This window comes from Pleurodeles waltl, chromosome 2_1, assembly GCF_031143425.1.
Source record: "Pleurodeles waltl isolate 20211129_DDA chromosome 2_1, aPleWal1.hap1.20221129, whole genome shotgun sequence".
Taxonomy (NCBI): Eukaryota; Metazoa; Chordata; class Amphibia; order Caudata; family Salamandridae; genus Pleurodeles; species Pleurodeles waltl.
The window spans coordinates 727,154,455-727,171,528 of record NC_090438.1 but is presented as its reverse complement, the minus strand read 5'-3'; the positions used below and the strand labels follow the sequence as shown (position 1 = coordinate 727,171,528).

At 42.5% G+C, this 17,074-nt stretch overlaps 1 protein-coding gene across 1 annotated transcript in view; it reads left to right on the top strand.

Moving 5' to 3' along the window:
* Positions 1–10,698, top strand: part of RIOK1 (RIO kinase 1) — a 297,153-nt gene extending 286,455 nt beyond the window's left edge. Inside the window, exons 16-17 of the mRNA XM_069217290.1 lie at positions 5,542–5,697; positions 10,374–10,698. Of these exons, the coding sequence (XP_069073391.1) occupies positions 5,542–5,697; positions 10,374–10,484 (267 nt within the window). The 3' untranslated portion in view covers positions 10,485–10,698. The remainder of the gene's footprint in view (positions 1–5,541; positions 5,698–10,373) is intronic.
* Positions 10,699–17,074: the final 6,376 nt, after the last annotated feature.

Sequence of the window (17,074 nt, the reverse complement as noted above, 5' to 3'; positions counted from 1 at the left end):
AATGTGAAATATACTTACGAAAAAAACGTTGAAATCTCATTAGATTCCCAGGGGGAGTCCTGGTGACCTCTATTTCTGGGTTTACTTCTGAGTTTTTAGTTTAACTGGTATTGAAATAATGTGTCTGTAGTAAGTCATATCTTCCCTATAGTTAATTTTTCCATATACGTCTTTTTTCCATTACCAGACTCAAGTTATTTGCCTGATTACCTTTCACAATTCCCTCCAGTGAACCCCTAATTTTTACCTGTTTGTTCTATAGACACTTCAATTAATTCCACCCCCTTCAGCTTTAAGGTGTTTTATTCCTGGAATTAAAACGTCTCGTGGTTTGGTAAGCACAGAAGCTAAAATGTCCTCCAACAGGTTTAGTGTTGCCTTTTTGCAGCTCTGTATACCATCACGAGGGTGTGGGCCCAGGTCCTCATATAGATCTAGTTTTGTATACAAAAATCACAAGAATTACTCAAGATCGTAGGTAACCTCCACATGCACAGATGCACAGGTCTTGCATAAGCCCAAAGTAGAGAGCTCCTGCAGTATCGCTAGGATGCATCTGTGGTAAATATTATGTCAGACTGGAAGTCCCTGGTCTGCTGAAGCCCCTTAAGCTGCCCAAACTGAAAATACGGATTTTCAAGTATTTAAGCTGCAAGTAAGATGTCTTCCAGAGGAGGCTCCTATCAAAGAATGAAAGAGAAGCTCCCAGCAAGTTGTTTCTGTAAAGAAAATGCGACACGTCAGCACAGTGATGAATTCATGTTGGAAGGTAAAATACCTGAGCTGTCTCAGTCATAGGGTCTGGACAGGATGTAAACCTCAGGTAATTGTTAGAATTTTGACAGTGTTCAACATGTTGTTCAAAGTACTGACAAAACTCGGAAGGATGCTACTGTTAGAGCATGCTCTGATCACTCTGGACAAATGTAGGGGCAGCACAAAACCTTTTCTTTTATTGCCCAAACACCTGGTCCTTTTCTTAGGAAACTTGTCAACAAGTCGAGTCTAATCCTCAGAGGTTTAATATTGACCACCCATGACACTCTTCATATGTGTTCTGGGCAACTTCAGCAACCGGGAACAAATTAAGTTGTGCAGGGCAGGTGAGGTGGCTGAGCCACAAACGCAAAAGAAAGTGAATTATTTGAACAACTAAGAAGCGGGTTTGTATGCCATCATAAGATGACAGCACTTAGTACTGATTGCCTGTAAATTGAATGGCATTTGAGTCAACGCAAAAGCAGTTTTTTGTTTTCTTTGAATAACTTACTGCGTTTAATTAGGTCTGACATCAGCCAAGTACATTTTATTTTACTAAAATTATACATCTTCAATGCTTACAAAACCATAACACAACAAGCATCGACAAATCCAAAAGGCTTACAGCCTTTGACATTGAAATTTGTTAGAATAGAAGAATACATTTTTAAATAGAAAATAAAGTGGTTAATTGATTAGTTTCCTAATGCTCTCCTTCACTTGAAGTGTGTGAGCGCTTTACAGGTCCAACAGCTAATTACTTGTAACATGTATGAGAACAGCATACTTCTATTGATAGTAATAAAGACAACCTAATAGTACTGATAAGGTAGGGAATTAAAAGGTTGGACAGCAATTCACAGGAAAAACACCAGTTTTTAGCAGATAATAAAGAAAAACAAAAGTATGCAACGGGGTTGAGGGTAGGACTATAAACAGATACAAAATAGGAAGTGAGTCTTTAAATGTGAGCCAAAAGACGTTACTCTGGGGTTCAATCACAATTTGCTTTGTAGTGTGTTTGAGAAGGTGGGAGCTCTTTTTGAGAAGGACTGGTGGTGTTCATGGGTGGTTATGAGTCGAAGAGCTTCCAGGACCAGTGACAAAAGTTCTCTTTTACCACCAAATAATATCAGCAAATTCCAGAAGTACTAGAGGGTGTTATGATGAAGGGCTGGGGGTGTGAAGCAATCCAGCTTCCACTTACATCTCGCCTCGGTTGAAAGCCAATGTAATGCAAAGAGGATGGAGTTAATATGACCATACTTTCTCAAGAATGATATGTCTGGCTGTAGCGTGGAAGCTGGCTTTCAGAGAATTGACTGATGAATGTGGCAAACCCGCCTGGACAGCATTGCCAAAGACCAACAATGATTTAATCAACACTTACGCAGCAGCTTGTAAGTACCTAGTATATGGTACTTAGGTACGCAGGGCATTGGGGGACCAGGTGTTTCCCATGGGATGCAGCATGTATTGTGCCACCAATGGAAGCCCATGCAACATGTGTCTGCAGGCCTGACATTGCAGCCTGCGTGAAAAGGTGCATACACCCTTTCACTACATGTCACTGTTCCAGGTCATTGTAAGCCACCCCTGTGGTAGGCCCTCCAAGCCCAGAGGGCAGGGTGCAGGTACCCTGTGTGTGAGGGAATGCCCCTATGAACTCCAGTTCCATTGCACTGGGCTTCGTAAGTGCGGGGAAGCCATTTTACCCATGTACTGGACACCTGTACGGTTTGGCCCTCCCGTAGGGCCTTCACTGTTTACCTCTACTTTTTGCCAATACTATTACTTTCTATGCTCTTCACTGATTGCTAATGTGTATATAATAGTGTGTTTGCACACCTCCAGTTGGGGGACTGCTTATTCAGTATTCTAGTATTTGTGTTACCCTAATAAAGTACCTTTATTTTTGTAACACTGTGTGGTTCTTTCATGTGTGTAAGTGTTGTGTAACTATAGTGGTATTGTATGAAGTTTGTATGTCTGCTAGATAAGCCTTAGCTGCTCATCCACAGCTATCTCTAGAGAGCCCTGGCTTCCTAGACAGTGGCTACACTTCACTAATAGGGGATACCTGTACCTGGTATAAGGTGATAACACCATAGTTGATCACCACATACCAAGCCAGCTTCCTACACACCTGGCCAACAAAACTGAAGCACATGGGAGACAGCTATAGAAAGGGCCCTCAGTGACAAGGAGTGGGAAAAATACTAGAATGTCCCGACAGGGAATCCCTTAATGCCATATTCAGATATATTCAATTTAACATACTAGGTGAGGCCTACCTGAACCTCAGATTACTAAACAAAATGTTCCCTAATTATGTCTCTGAATGCCCCAGGTGTCACACAGTAGAGGCTTGAATGAAACCTTGTTTCTGAATGCTCCTCATTGTGAACAGACTCTAGTAAGATTTCAGATAGAACAAGGCTCGGCAACCTGAACAGGATTGAAAGAAGTGTTTAGGACTCTTTAAATGCTGAAGGACTGAGGCCAACTTTTTTAATTTGTCACTTTTACTAGCCAGGAGATCCATCACATTGAAGTGGAAGGACACCCGGCCCCCTGCATGTAAGCCATGGCTTGGACCAGTCCTTAAATGGATAGAAGCTGAAAGTGTGGCCCTTTGCAGGGAAACACCTAATAAAGAGTCAGCCGGGCAACCTAGTTTGCATATGTCGAAACATGAAATATGCGATTACACCAGAGCTCCCTGAATCGTTAGGTGTGGTGTATCTCAGCAGGAGAGACTGGAAAAAACACAAGTGCATGAGACCATGGCCATACACTACTCGTAGTAAGAAATAGCTAAATGACTTGTTAAAAGAGTAAACTACCCAATCAGAGCATTGCCCCTCTCCTATTAATTAGCCTTATACTTTATGGTTAACTTTGACCCTGCTCAGTGCTCCTCTGCCTTTTAGCTAGGTGTTGTGCTGTAAAATATCACAGCTATGCCCTTGTGTGCCGACTGAAGAAGGAACCTGCCGTCTGCCCTTGATTGTGGTTGGTTTGACCGTGGCACAACGGACCCATGTGTAATTGAATGGTCCCAGCTGCTGCAAAATAATCCTACGACTCTGTGGTGTCTACGCCAAGGCTGAGTGGCTAATGCTGGCACTGAAGCAGAGTGCCCTGAGTGGGCTGCGTCACTGTGATGACAAAGCTGTTCCCTAGAGGCACTCTGTGCGAACCACTGATTGGCTACCTTGGTACTGTAGTCCTGAGCACCTGATCAGATTTGGCCATCCTTGCCCCCAAAGCACCCCAAAGTTGTGCTACTAGAGTCCTGCATCTAGATGGCTTGACATCACCACGTCCCATGGAGGCCCAGCGAGACCACCATTGAGATTCACCTGATCCGAGGAGCTGGACCCACTGCAAATGCAAGGCCTACATAATGCTGAGTCCATCGAAGCCCAGGAGAGGGCCACCACGGAAGCCAACAGCCCATGCCTCTGTCTTTGGGACTCTGCCAGGCGGCCTGTGCCTTCCCGGCTCGAGCGGCTCTGATGCATGATAAGACTGCAGCCCAGCATAACTATGGTGAACGCAGATTGCGAGTAGAAGGTCGCCATTGCTGCCCAGAGAATGGGCGAGACTATTCAGCTGCTCCATCCATAGAGAATGCTGGCTGGAGTGAAAGTGCTGCACCGGCACTAACTTACAGGCCACGAGTCCCTGTATTGCCAGAAAGAGGGTTGAATGGGGTGAGTGGGAGCCTCACCGCTAGCGTATTGGACTTGGACTTGTGCATCGGGTATCTGGTAACTTATGTGCCTTACTATAAAAGAGAGACAAGCAAAGAAAAAATGGTCCTATAGGAAGAATAACCCATACATTAAAACATTGAAATACAATTAAACATGGGGTGTATGAGTATGACAGAAATGTTTGAAGGGTCAATGACAACAGTCAATGACGTTTCAACCCTGTTCATGAACGTGGTATCATCATCAAGGACTCCACTATTAAAGAGCCCGAGATAGAGATGAAATAGTAACAGATCAAAAGGAAAGGAAATTTGAGCTGTTAAATGGCACAAATCCGTATACCCCAATGTATTTTTCGTGAGGTAGGATGCTGTACTTACATCGTCAACATAAAGGCACTGAAAAATAAGAATAGAGTGTATTGGTTGATGTGGGGTCCCATACCGTGGGCCTCGAGAAGGATGGTCATCGGGGTAAGACTGGCGTGTATGCGAGAGTAGGAGCTGGTGTGAAGGCCTGCAAATTGTTGGTGGGAAATGTATCCAGTAGCAGTGATGGGTTTCTTATATTTAGCAATGTTTATGCTCTCACACTGCTGTGGTTGTCACCTACCCCGTCATTTGTCTTTCACAGGCGCTCCCTGGCTCTACTGCATCCACAAAGACATTCCTGGCCAGTAATTCGTAGGCCTGGTGATGGCGAATCACACTGATCAAGCTGAGTAACATCAGATTGCTTGATAGGGTTTGAATAATGGGCAGCTAGACCCTTTGACCAGGTTTGTGACCCACTGGCGAGTGCGTACAAGACAGACCTTTGATAGGCATACCCCGGGATGTGCTTCAGTGTGAAAGGGAGCAGAGGGTGCGTGGAAATAAACGATGTGCTGCCTTCGTGCTGTCTCACAAAGGATGCTGCATATGTTAAGAAAAAATAGCACACTTTCCACCTGTGTAGTACAGACTCTTTCTGCAGCGGTTTCATGTCTAACATAAACCTAATTGATTAAGGATGCGAACGAGCCAATGAGAGTGCTCATCAGTGTCATTTTCACCAACAGATCCCTTCGCTTCTTGAAAACAAAGACGGGCAGGAAGGCACCGATTCAGACTCGGAGGACTCGGCCAGCTGTGACCACTCGGATTCAGGCTCTGATGGGGAAGAGGAGCAGATTCACCCCAAAGATCGAGCCCCGGAGCCAGGAGGTGATAAAAAGGTTGGTGGGCAACAAATCATTATTTCGGCCTCTTTTCCGCCACAGGACATATTTTTTAACTTCTCCATCGTATGTAAGGCCCGTTGATAGTTCCTTCAGTTACACCATGTTGTTTTCGCTTCTCCTTGCAGTTTTTCAGATTTCAGTGTGCGGTAATAAATACCCCTGATAAAAATGCGTTCTTCCTTTCTTCAGATCTGTGAGAGCTCTTGTTTTATCACTATTTCCGATATCTAACCGACATATTGCAAAGCTTTCAGTGGCAGTTCTACTGCATGGCACTCATTATGAGTGGCCAGTGATTCCACAATCGGATGGCAATAACGGGCGTTACCAGGCAAATAGCACACGGTCTTTTTCCAAAAATAATGAAAAAAAACATTGTAACTCTTTTTGTTCCCCCTTGCGATTTTCAACTGGTAAAATCTACCGAAATAATCACCCGTGAGAGGGTAGGAGTAAAATACATTCATGTATTAGTGGGCAGCGCATTCCTAATCTCCATTCTCGAGTCACACTCATGACAGCAAAGGTTAATTTTATGCTATTTCACATGCAACAGTTTACAATGCTGTTACCAAGAACTGGAATTCAAACGTTAAGAGCTGACTATACCGTATGAAAGCATCAAACTCTTTGTCAGTCACTAGACACTGAGCTCCCGCATTGAAAGGCACATTTTGTACTGTGACAAAGAAGCTAGTAAAACGGAACTGTAGACCTCCAGTGTTACTTTACTTCACTTTTGTGAATCCCAGTACATTTCTCCCGGGTTGCGTCTCTTATACAGGGAGTGCAGAATTATTAGGCAAATGAGTATTTTGACCACATCATCCTCTTTATGCATGTTGTCTTACTCCAAGCTGTATAGGCTCGAAAGCCTACTACCAATTAAGCATATTAGGTGATGTGCATCTCTGTGATGAGAAGGGGTGTGGTCTAATGACATCAACACCCTATATCAGGTGTGCATAATTATTAGGCAACTTCCTTTCCTTTGGCAAAATGGGTCAAAAGAAGGACTTGACAGGCTCAGAAAAGTAAAAAATAGTGAGATATCTTGCAGAGGGATGCAGCACTCTTAAAATTGCAAAGCTTCTGAAGCTTGATCATCGAACAATCAAGCGTTTCATTCAAAATAGTCAACAGGGTCGCAAGAAGCGTGTGGAAAAACCAAGGCGCAAAATAACTGCCCATGAACTGAGAAAAGTCAAGCGTGCAGCTGCCACGATGCCACTTGCCACCAGTTTGGCCATATTTCAGAGCTGCAACATCACTGGAGTGCCCAAAAGCACAAGGTGTGCAATACTCAGAGACATGGCCAAGGTAAGAAAGGCTGAAAGACGACCACCACTGAACAAGACACACAAGCCGAAACGTCAAGACTGGGCCAAGAAATATCTCAAGACTGATTTTTCTAAGGTTTTATGGACTGATGAAATGAGAGTGAGTCTTGATGGGCCAGATGGATGGGCCCGTGGCTGGATTGGTAAAGGGCAGAGAGCTCCAGTCCGACTCAGACGCCAGCAAGGTGGAGGTGGAGTACTGGTTTGGGCTGGTATCATCAAAGATGAGCTTGTGGGGCCTTTTCGGGTTGAGGATGGAGTCAAGCTCAACTCCCAGTCCTACTGCCAGTTCCTGGAAGACACCTTCTTCAAGCAGTGGTACAGGAAGAAGTCTGCATCCTTCAAGAAAAACATGATTTTCATGCAGGACAATGCTCCATCACACGCGTCCAAGTACTCCACAGCGTGGCTGGCAAGAAAGGGTATAAAAGAAGGAAATCTAATGACATGGCCTCCTTGTTCACCTGATCTGAACCCCATTGAGAACCTGTGGTCCATCATCAAATGTGAGATTTACAAGGAGGGAAAACAGTACACCTCTCTGAACAGTGTCTGGGAGGCTGTGGTTGCTGCTGCACGCAATGTTGATGGTGAACAGATCAAAACACTGACAGAATCCATGGATGGCAGGCTTTTGAGTGTCCTTGCAAAGAAAGGTGGCTATATTGGTCACTGATTTGTTTTTGTTTTGTTTTTGAATGTCAGAAATTTATATTTGTGAATGTTGAGATGTTATATTGGTTTCACTGGTAATAATAAATTATTGAAATGGGTATATATTTTTTTTTGTTAAGTTGCCTAATAATTATGCACAGTAATAGTCACCTGCACACACAGATATCCCCCTAACATAGCTAAAACTAAAAACTACTTCCAAAAATATTCAGCTTTGATATTAATGAGTTTTTTGGGTTCATTGAGAACATGGTTGTTGTTCAATAATAAAATTAATCCTCAAAAATACAACTTGCCTAATAATTCTGCACTCTCTGTAGAAAAATAATATGCAGCTGTGAGCTGTGACTCGTCCATAAACTTTTTCTGTCTCCTTACGGATTGTGATCTCAAAGTGTTTGCATACCGGGTACACATTTTTAGGTCGAGCGTAGCAGCGCGCAAGCGCTCCTGCTTTTCGACATGTTGTAATCTATTCTGTGGGCTTTAAGCGCATTTATCAGTTTCATTCATTCCTGGGACTGCCTTTCACAAATACCTTGATGTCGTTGGTAAATGCTTTACGTTTGGTCCGGCTTGAGGCTAGTTTGTTTCCGTTTTGCAGGCTGACCCTGTGACATGAATTATTGCGTGATCACCTATATACTTTAGTGTGGGTGCACTATTTTTTCTTTTGTCTCTCCCCTTCATGTTGCGCACCGTGGTGGCCATGGCGCTTTGAAATCTTATGCATCGCAAACTCAGTTGGAGGTATTGGAGCGCTTTGAATGAGTACCAGTACATCACACTGTTACTGCTTTCATTTTCACCATTGCATGTTGTTTCCTGCTCGTGGCAGCCTGCTCGCCCAGTGCCGTCTCTCCTCACCCTTCAACCCTTCAACCCTTCAACCCGCCCCCACCACTCCTCGAGATCGCTAGTGGTATTTTAAATGATTTCCCAAATCATAGCATATTGGGCCGAAGCAGACACTTAAACTCCTGAGTCAGCAGCTCTGACCGCACGCTGTTCGCGTCACATTACTGTATGCTAAGTTCTTGTTTGTGTTGGCAAAGGGATCAGCCAGTTTAGTAGTGCAAAACTGCGTTCAGGTCAGCCATGAGTGTATTACCTTACGTTTAGTGTGCAGAGCTCCGGGGGTCGAGGTGCCGTGTGTGACATGCTTTGTTTACATATGATCTGCTTTGTTTACATATCATTTGAAAGCAAAGTGCACTAGTAACACGTAATGGCAGGGATGGCCTTCTGGACAAGGATCTATGTGACACGATTGCAGTTGTTCATATGTATGCTGACTGTGAATGGAGCACTTTCATATACCGTGCTGGAATAGTGACGAAACTAGGGTGACCACCTGGCATCGAGGTCAATTCTGGACAGCACTGTAAAAAAAAAAAAAAGATCAGGACTAAACATTCACCACAACATGCTCTTTCTGTCTAGGTCATCTCTGGATCCCCACACGAGGTTAGTGGGGAACCCAAAATAATAATCTCTCCAACCATTCAGTGTATTTTCAATCTCTCATAGCTGGAACTATGTGTTTTAAGGGCCTTGTTTGTAATAATATTCCAGTAGGCCTGCTAGCCCTGAAAATGTGTAATGCACTACGCCCTCTAGGAGATAAATATATGGTTACATTGCATTACTTTCTGCCATTCTGTTTTTATCTGTTTATGCCATCTAGTGGCTGACTGGTTACCTTACCATGTTTTTTGCAAATGCTATTTTTCTTATGGTGCTCTATAGGGGCTGTTTTCAGCATTGCAGACTAATGCCAAAAGTTTATTTATGCTAAAGTTTTTACTGGGTTTACATTGGGCTTACTCGATGATTGTATATCATGTATTAATCTCTGTCAAATGGTGGGGTGGTGAAAGTGGTATTCTGTTGTAATTAGCATGGTAGATTTAAATTTGGCTGCTTAATGGCAACATTTTCATTTTTTGCTGCAGATAGAGGAAGAAGCTAAATGGAATTGCTTTAGTTATATGCAGTGCCCCTGGAATTATGTGGCAGGAAAATACCAAATTAAAAGGCAGGGTTTACCATTTTATGTTGCAAGATAAGTCCAATTAAGCATTTACAGTGCCAGTAACTCTAACTCTTGCAAATGTGAGACCTATTGCATTGCAAGTGCTTGTTGATTTCATGTTTTTCATTGCTAGCTGATGCTATTTATTAAATCCCTTTTAACGAAAGAGCTGTACAAGCCATGTGCAATATAAATCAAGTAACAAGAAAGTTAAGTAAACGCTTAAGTTCAGGCTGACGTACCACTGGTGTGCGTGAGAAGCTTGTTCTATGACGTAGGTGCTAGACAATAAAAAACAGCTCAACTGAGAGGAAGCCCACAGAGGACGGGGTACCAATAAAATAACTAAAGCAGAAGAGTGTGTGCTATACTGTGTATAAAGAACAAACAGGTGACTCGCTGTGTTAAAAGATTTATGTGCACACTCTTATGTGGCTTGTGTGCTTACGGCTGTCCGTTGCCTCTTGGGCCTTTTTAGTTTTTCCTTACATGACTAGATACATTTCTGTATAAAAGTATTCTCAAACGTTCCTTTTTCTCATTTTATATATCTTTATTTTTACCTGGATGCATTAGTTCTTATTTGCAATTCTAATCATGACTTTTTTTGTATATCACAGGAACGAAAAAAGGTTACCAAAGAAGCCCAGAGAGAAAAAAGGAAAACCAAAATCCCAAAGCACGTGAAAAAACGAAAAGAAAAGGCAACTAAACTGAAGAAAGGCAAATAGAGGATATCTAAACCTGTACAGTGCTGGCCGAGCTGATGTTTCGCAACATTTTTATATGCATATTTCTATTTATATATTTGCCTTAAAGGTTCTTGATAATTAAACAGTGTGTTAGGTCTGAGTCGAGTGTGTGTGCGCAAGAGAGAGAACGTGTGTGCATCAGTTTGGAGCAGTGTATTCTGTACAATACTTTAATAAACTTTATTGCTATTGAGATGTTGAAGGGATCTCACACTTGCAGCAAAAGACGAATTCCTTTACAAAGCTGTAAATAAATTACTCGTTATAATTGCTAAATTATTTGAAAAAGGAAGTACCAATGGTATAAAGCACAGCTGGTGTTGCCTCATCACTTATCAATGATGTTAACTTCAGTGTAATAAGGTAGGGACGTCTAAGCATTCTGATTGATACTTCTAATAAAAGATTCCTCACCTTTGGAATATTTCCCAAGTGCCAGACTGGATTCTGAAACTTTACGAAACAGTGCTCCAGGTGTCCCTAGTTTGGTGCCTTGCAGCCCCGAGCTGGCTTTGTTCTGCTCCAGAAATGATGAAGCAGAGTTGCATATAAGTGTCACCCCTGTGTCACAGTGCCGTTTCCTCGGAATCTGCACGCTGCTGACCAAAAGGCCCACCTCCCGGCGTCACCAACTCCGAAAGCTATCAGAGCGCAGAGTATTGATGAAGCCAGGCAGGGGGAAGGGGATTAGGGTAGGGAACTGCAGGGAGAGAGATCTGAAAAGAAAATGGTTAGGACAAATATGCATATACTCTTTCATAACAGTATAAACTCACCAATAGACTCTGGAACAAAGGCGTCTCCGTGATACCATATTGAGACCCTTTGTGAAATAGGCGTAGCACCTTCTTTGAATCATGGAACAAGAACAAACTGCAATCTCTGTACCTAAAGATAGCAGGAGCTTTGGACTATGATCATACTCTGAATATTAACCATGTAACAATTATGCTTTCATAACATAAACGTTTGATCTCAGCCTAGAAATGCACAAAGATTTAAATATGTATCTCACATATCGTACTTCCCAAAAAACAATAAAACTACAGCTTGCTTTTCTCAAGCGCTTTCACATTTGCAACTGAGGCCGGAAAAGTTGGTCTAAAGCGTTTTGGTAAGGGGCGCTTTACTTTGGGAGTAAACAACCCCCTTCAAGATTTGACTCATCAAGACCTTACCGATACGAGTACGACCTACTCGTTTTTTAATTCACCATGAAAGCAAGGATACTCTGACATGCTGCCTCTCTGCCATACAGGAAATCCGCTTTCTTCAGAGGAACTCCCCACGAGGTCCGACTGCACCGAAGTCTTCAAAATAGTGAGAAATGTGCTTGGGTGTGGCTGGGCTTTATAGGCCTGCCACACCCCAAGATGACCACTGCCTCTAAAAACTTGGGAGTTGTAGTCCATTCATAGAATGGCATTGATAAGTGCATCTTGTCCACCAGTGTCCTGACCCTGCAGCTACAGGAGCTTTTCCACAGGGCAGGCGACGCTGATGACCACTTCTGGAGCAAGGGGATGATAAGTGGCGTGCATGATGCGCCGCAAAGACGCGAAGCAGAGGTCAGGGTGGGTCCTGGACCCCGCATAGCCTCATTCCTGACATTACACCTCTCTCCTAATCGCGGTCCAGTAACCCGGCTTATCAGGGTGGAGGAGATGAAAGCGTTGATCCAAATGTGATGCATGGATGTGCCGTGCAGGTTCCCATGAGTCGTTTTCCGGTCCGTATCCCTTCCAGGACACTAAATACCAAAGGGAAGACCCACGATATCAGGAGTCTAAAATAGCTCGCACCTCATACCCCTAATGACCTTGGGCTAGTAGAGGAGCAGGTTGTGCGACACTTGAGGGCAAAGCATGTTTAAGAAGTGAAGTGTCAAACCCTAGATGGATTGTCAAGGACAATGGCAATTTTGGTTTATATGTTACAGGATTCACATGTCGCAGAACTTCATATGGCCCTATGAATTTTGGATGAAACATGTTTTTATTTTTTAATACAAAGTTTTTCGTGGATAACCAAACTCTATCTTTGTCTGTATACTGAGGGCCAGGCTGGTGTCTTGTGTCATACTGCATTTTATATTTTGTCTATGCCTTGTGTAGATTTGCTTGTAGTTGTGAATGTATTCTTTTCATGTGTGTTAACATATCCATGACTGCTGGAGTGGTTTGCGTCAAAGCAGGTAGGGTAACTGGCAAAATGTGCAGATGACGCCCATATAAACCATCGAAGGGAGTTGAGTTTATTGAAGAGTGGTGAGAGTTGTTATAAGCCAGTTCTGCAAGCCACAGGTGATCCAGCCAGGTTTTTGGAGACTTTGTTGAATAACATCATAAATATTGTTTTAGAGTTTAGTTCAGTCTCTGTTTGACCATCCATTTGTGGATGATAACTAGTGGATAAGGTTGAATCAATTCATAAAGCCTTGCACCATTGCTGCCAAAAACGTGCAGAAAATTGTGTTTCTCTATCAGAAAGGATGACTCTTGGAAGTCCATAAAGGCGAACAATGTTTTCTAAGATGATAGTTGCTAAAGTGTCAGATGTTGGGAGACCTTTACATGCAATGAAATTAGCATATTTGGTAAGACTATCTATCATCACTAAAATGGTTGAATATTGCCTTACTTGGGGAAGACCAGTAACAAAATCCATAGAGATATGTTCCTATGGAGGATTGGGAATGGGTAGATGTGTCAATAGACCCTTAGGCTTGCTATGTTCACTTTTGCATCTTGCACATACTTCGCATGATTGCAACATTTGCTTTAAGTCATAAACAAATGTCGGCCACCAAAAATACCTTTTCATTAATTCTAGTGTTTTTTGAGGACCTGGATGACCTGCCAGAGGATGAGTATGCAACCAATGAAAAGCTGTCTCTCTTAACTCTTCAGTAGGCAGAAACACTTGAGATTTGTGTAGAGGTAGGCCTTGTTGAATGGACCTTTTGGTGTCTTGTTGTAACCACTCTTGCCACTTGGTGATATGAAAATGATTACGAATGGTTGCTATTAAACACAACACTTTTGAAGGCATTATAATAGGCATGGGTATTTGTTCAGTATGAGTGATTGAAAAATCTTGCCTAGACAATGCATCGGCCTTGCGCTTATCTACTCCTGGTCTAAAAGTCACTATGAAAGCAAATTCTGCAAAGAATAACATCCATCTCAGTTGCCTAGGAGTTAGTAGTCTGGCAGGGCTCATAAATTGTAAATTTATATGGTCAGAGTATACAGTTATGGTGTGTTTTGTTCCCAACAGATAATGTCTCCATTCTTTGAAAGCATTGCGGATTGCTAGTAATTCTTTTTCTGCAGAGGTGTAATTCTGTTCTGCTTCATTCAGGTTTCGTGACACATATGCTATGGGATGCAATTGTCCAGTTTCTAGGTGACGTTGGGAAAGGATGGCCCCAACAGGGACACTGGATGCATCAGCTTCCACAATGAATGGTTCCTCCACATTGGGATGAGCTAGAATGGGAGCTGAAGTAAAAGCCTTTTTTAACTCTCGAAATGCCTTCTCTGTCTCTTGGGACCAGTTGAAGACGGCCCTTTTCCTTAGAAATTTGGTGATTGGTGCTACCTTTTGGGAGAAGTGATGGATGAAGCGTCGGTAAAAATTTGCAAAACCCAAAAAACATTGGATGTCACATACTGATTTAGGTGTGGGCCATTCTGTTACAGTCTGAATTTTTCTCTCAGTCATTTGCATGCCGTCAGGTGTTAAAAGGACTCCCAAAAATTCTACTTTGGTATGAAATTCGCATTTACTTAACTTGCAAAACAAATTATGGTTTCGTAGAGTTTGTAACACCTTTGTTACATGTTCTTCATGAATTTCTTCGGAGTTTGAATAGATCAATATATCGTCAATATAAACGATGACAAAGATGTATAGGTATTCACTCAGTTCATCGTTTAGGAAATATTGAAAAGCTGCTGGGGCATTACATAGACCAAATGGCATCACTAGACCATAACGAGTTTTAAAAGCCATTTTCCACTCATCTCCCTCTCGAATTCGAACTAGGTGATAAGCACCTCGTAAATCAAGTTTGGTGTAAATAACTGCTGATTTTACCTGATCTAATAAGACTGGTATGAGGGGTAGTGGGTATTTAATTTTAACAGTAATCTTGTTTATCGCTCTAAAGTCAATACAAGGTCTCAATTCGCCATTGGCTTTGGGCACGAAAAACAGCAGAGAAGCCGCTGGAGATCGTGATGGCCTAATTAGCTTGTTGGCTAAGCATTTATAGAGGTATTCTCGTAGGACTTGGTTTTCTTTCTCCAATAATGCATAGATTCTACAATTTGGTATATTGGTGCCAGGTACAAGATCGATCTAGCAGTCGTACGACCTTTGAGGTGGTAATGAGCTCGCTTTCTTTTCACAGAAAACGTCAGTATATTCTGAATACTGTTGTGGCAGATCAATTTCCTTCTCTGCTGCAGTAGCAATAGAGTGTTGGGGATTCCCTTCTTTGTCTCTTCTTGGTTGAAGACACTTGTTTAAACAAGAGGAAGAAGAAAAACGCAAAACCTGGTTGTGCCAGTCTATGCTTGGATTGTGTAACATTAACCACGGCATTCCTAAAATAAAACCATATTGGGGTGCTTGGATTATATCAAAGCAAATTATCTCACGGTGGTTCAGATTCCCATCATCTTTTCAAATCGTTTGCATTCGTGAGGTTTGCATAGTAACGGGTCCTCCTGCCAATTCACTACCATCGACTGCATAAACAACTTCAGGAACCTTTTTCTTGATACTGGTTATTTGCAAGTCTAGTGCAGTTTGTTGGCCCACAACATTTCCTGTTGCCCCTGAATCAATTAGAACTTGTACAGTATGACATTCTCCCTGTACAGTTAGTTGTGCTAGAATTCGGAAATGTTTGACATAATGATTTGTACAAGAACACACTGAAGGGATCGTCAATTTGCCCAAGAGGTCCCCTTTGTTTTTTCTTGGGCACTTTAATTTTCCTGTGTATTTTTCAAAGCAACCGCTATCTTTTTCTTTGCCACAAGCGTTGAATCAAGTTTACCTTTGGGTTTCACTTGACATTCCTTTACGAAATGACCCTTTTTTCCACAGTACAGCCACTGTCCATTTCTTCGTCGTATGTCTTTCTCCTCTTTGGTCAAAGGTGGACGAATAGTTCCGATATTCATTGGTATCTTAGGTCTGAGGAAAACTGAGGGTTTTTGCCAGTTGGGCCTTTCCCATTTTTTCCTTACTCCTTTTCTTTCTGTGAGTCTATGGTCTAGCCGCAGGGTTAGATTAATTAAATCAGTACAAGTTTTCGGTTGCGGTTCTGTTTGGGCCAAAACGTCTTTCAGTTCGTCTTTTAGTCCTTGATAAAACACTACTGACCTTTTTTCCTCTGGCCAAGCGGTTTCCACTACTAACCGGTTGAAGTGTGACAAATACGTTATCATGTCTTTGTTTCCTTGGCGTAACTCTAGTAACTCTTTGTCTGCAGACATGGTAATTGAGCACCTGTCAAATACCTTTTCAAATTCCTCCCCAAAACGACGCCAATTATATAAAAGGGGACTATCTAATCGGACTAATGGCACTGCCCAAGTAGCTGCATCACCATTCAGATAGGATATAAGGAATGCAATTCTAGATTGTGTATCCAGAACGGCACTGGGATGGCACGCAAAGTGTAGTTCCACCTTTGTGAGAAAAACTTGTACCTTATTGGGATCACCAGAAAACCTTTCTGGTGCAGCCAGAGGAATTGGTGTTGGCACGTTCACGGCTATGTTAGTAGGTGTGGAATGCGTAGGACGAGACTCAGGTTCTGACCCATCCACCTTACTCTGTAGCTGCGTTACTTTGTTAACTAAATCGGCTGTAAATTTTTTTGAGTCTGTTAAATCCCTTTGCATTTGAGTGACTACTTGCATAAGGGTGTCTAAGGTGGCCATTTTGCGCAGCTCACGTACAGACCAAGAGAAAAGTATAAACTTGTGGGCTCACTATTCTGTCACAGTGCCCTTTCATCGGAATCTGCACGCTGCTGACCAAAAGGCCCACCTCCCGGCGTCACCGACTCAGAAAGCTATCAGAGCGAAGAGTATTGAAGCCAGGCAGGGGGGAGGGAATTAGGGTAGGAAACTGCAGGGAGAGAGATCTGAAAAGAAAATGGTTAGGACAAATATGCATATACTCTTTCATAACAGTATAAACTCACCAATAGACTCTGGAACAAAGGCGTCTCCGTGATATCGGATTGAGACCCTTTGTGAACTGGGCGTAGCCCCTTCTTTGAATCATGGAACAAGAACAAACTGCAATCTCTGTACCTAAAGATGGCAAGAGCTTTGGACTATGATCATACTCTGAATATTAACCATGTAACAATTATGCTTTCATAACATAAACGTTTGATCTCAGCCTAGAAATGCACAAAGATTTAAATATTGCTCTTATATATTGTACTTCCCAAAAAACAATGAAACTACAGCTTGCTTTTCTCAAGTGCTTTCACATTTGCAACTGAGGCCTGAAAAGTTTTACTAATTGAACTTGTA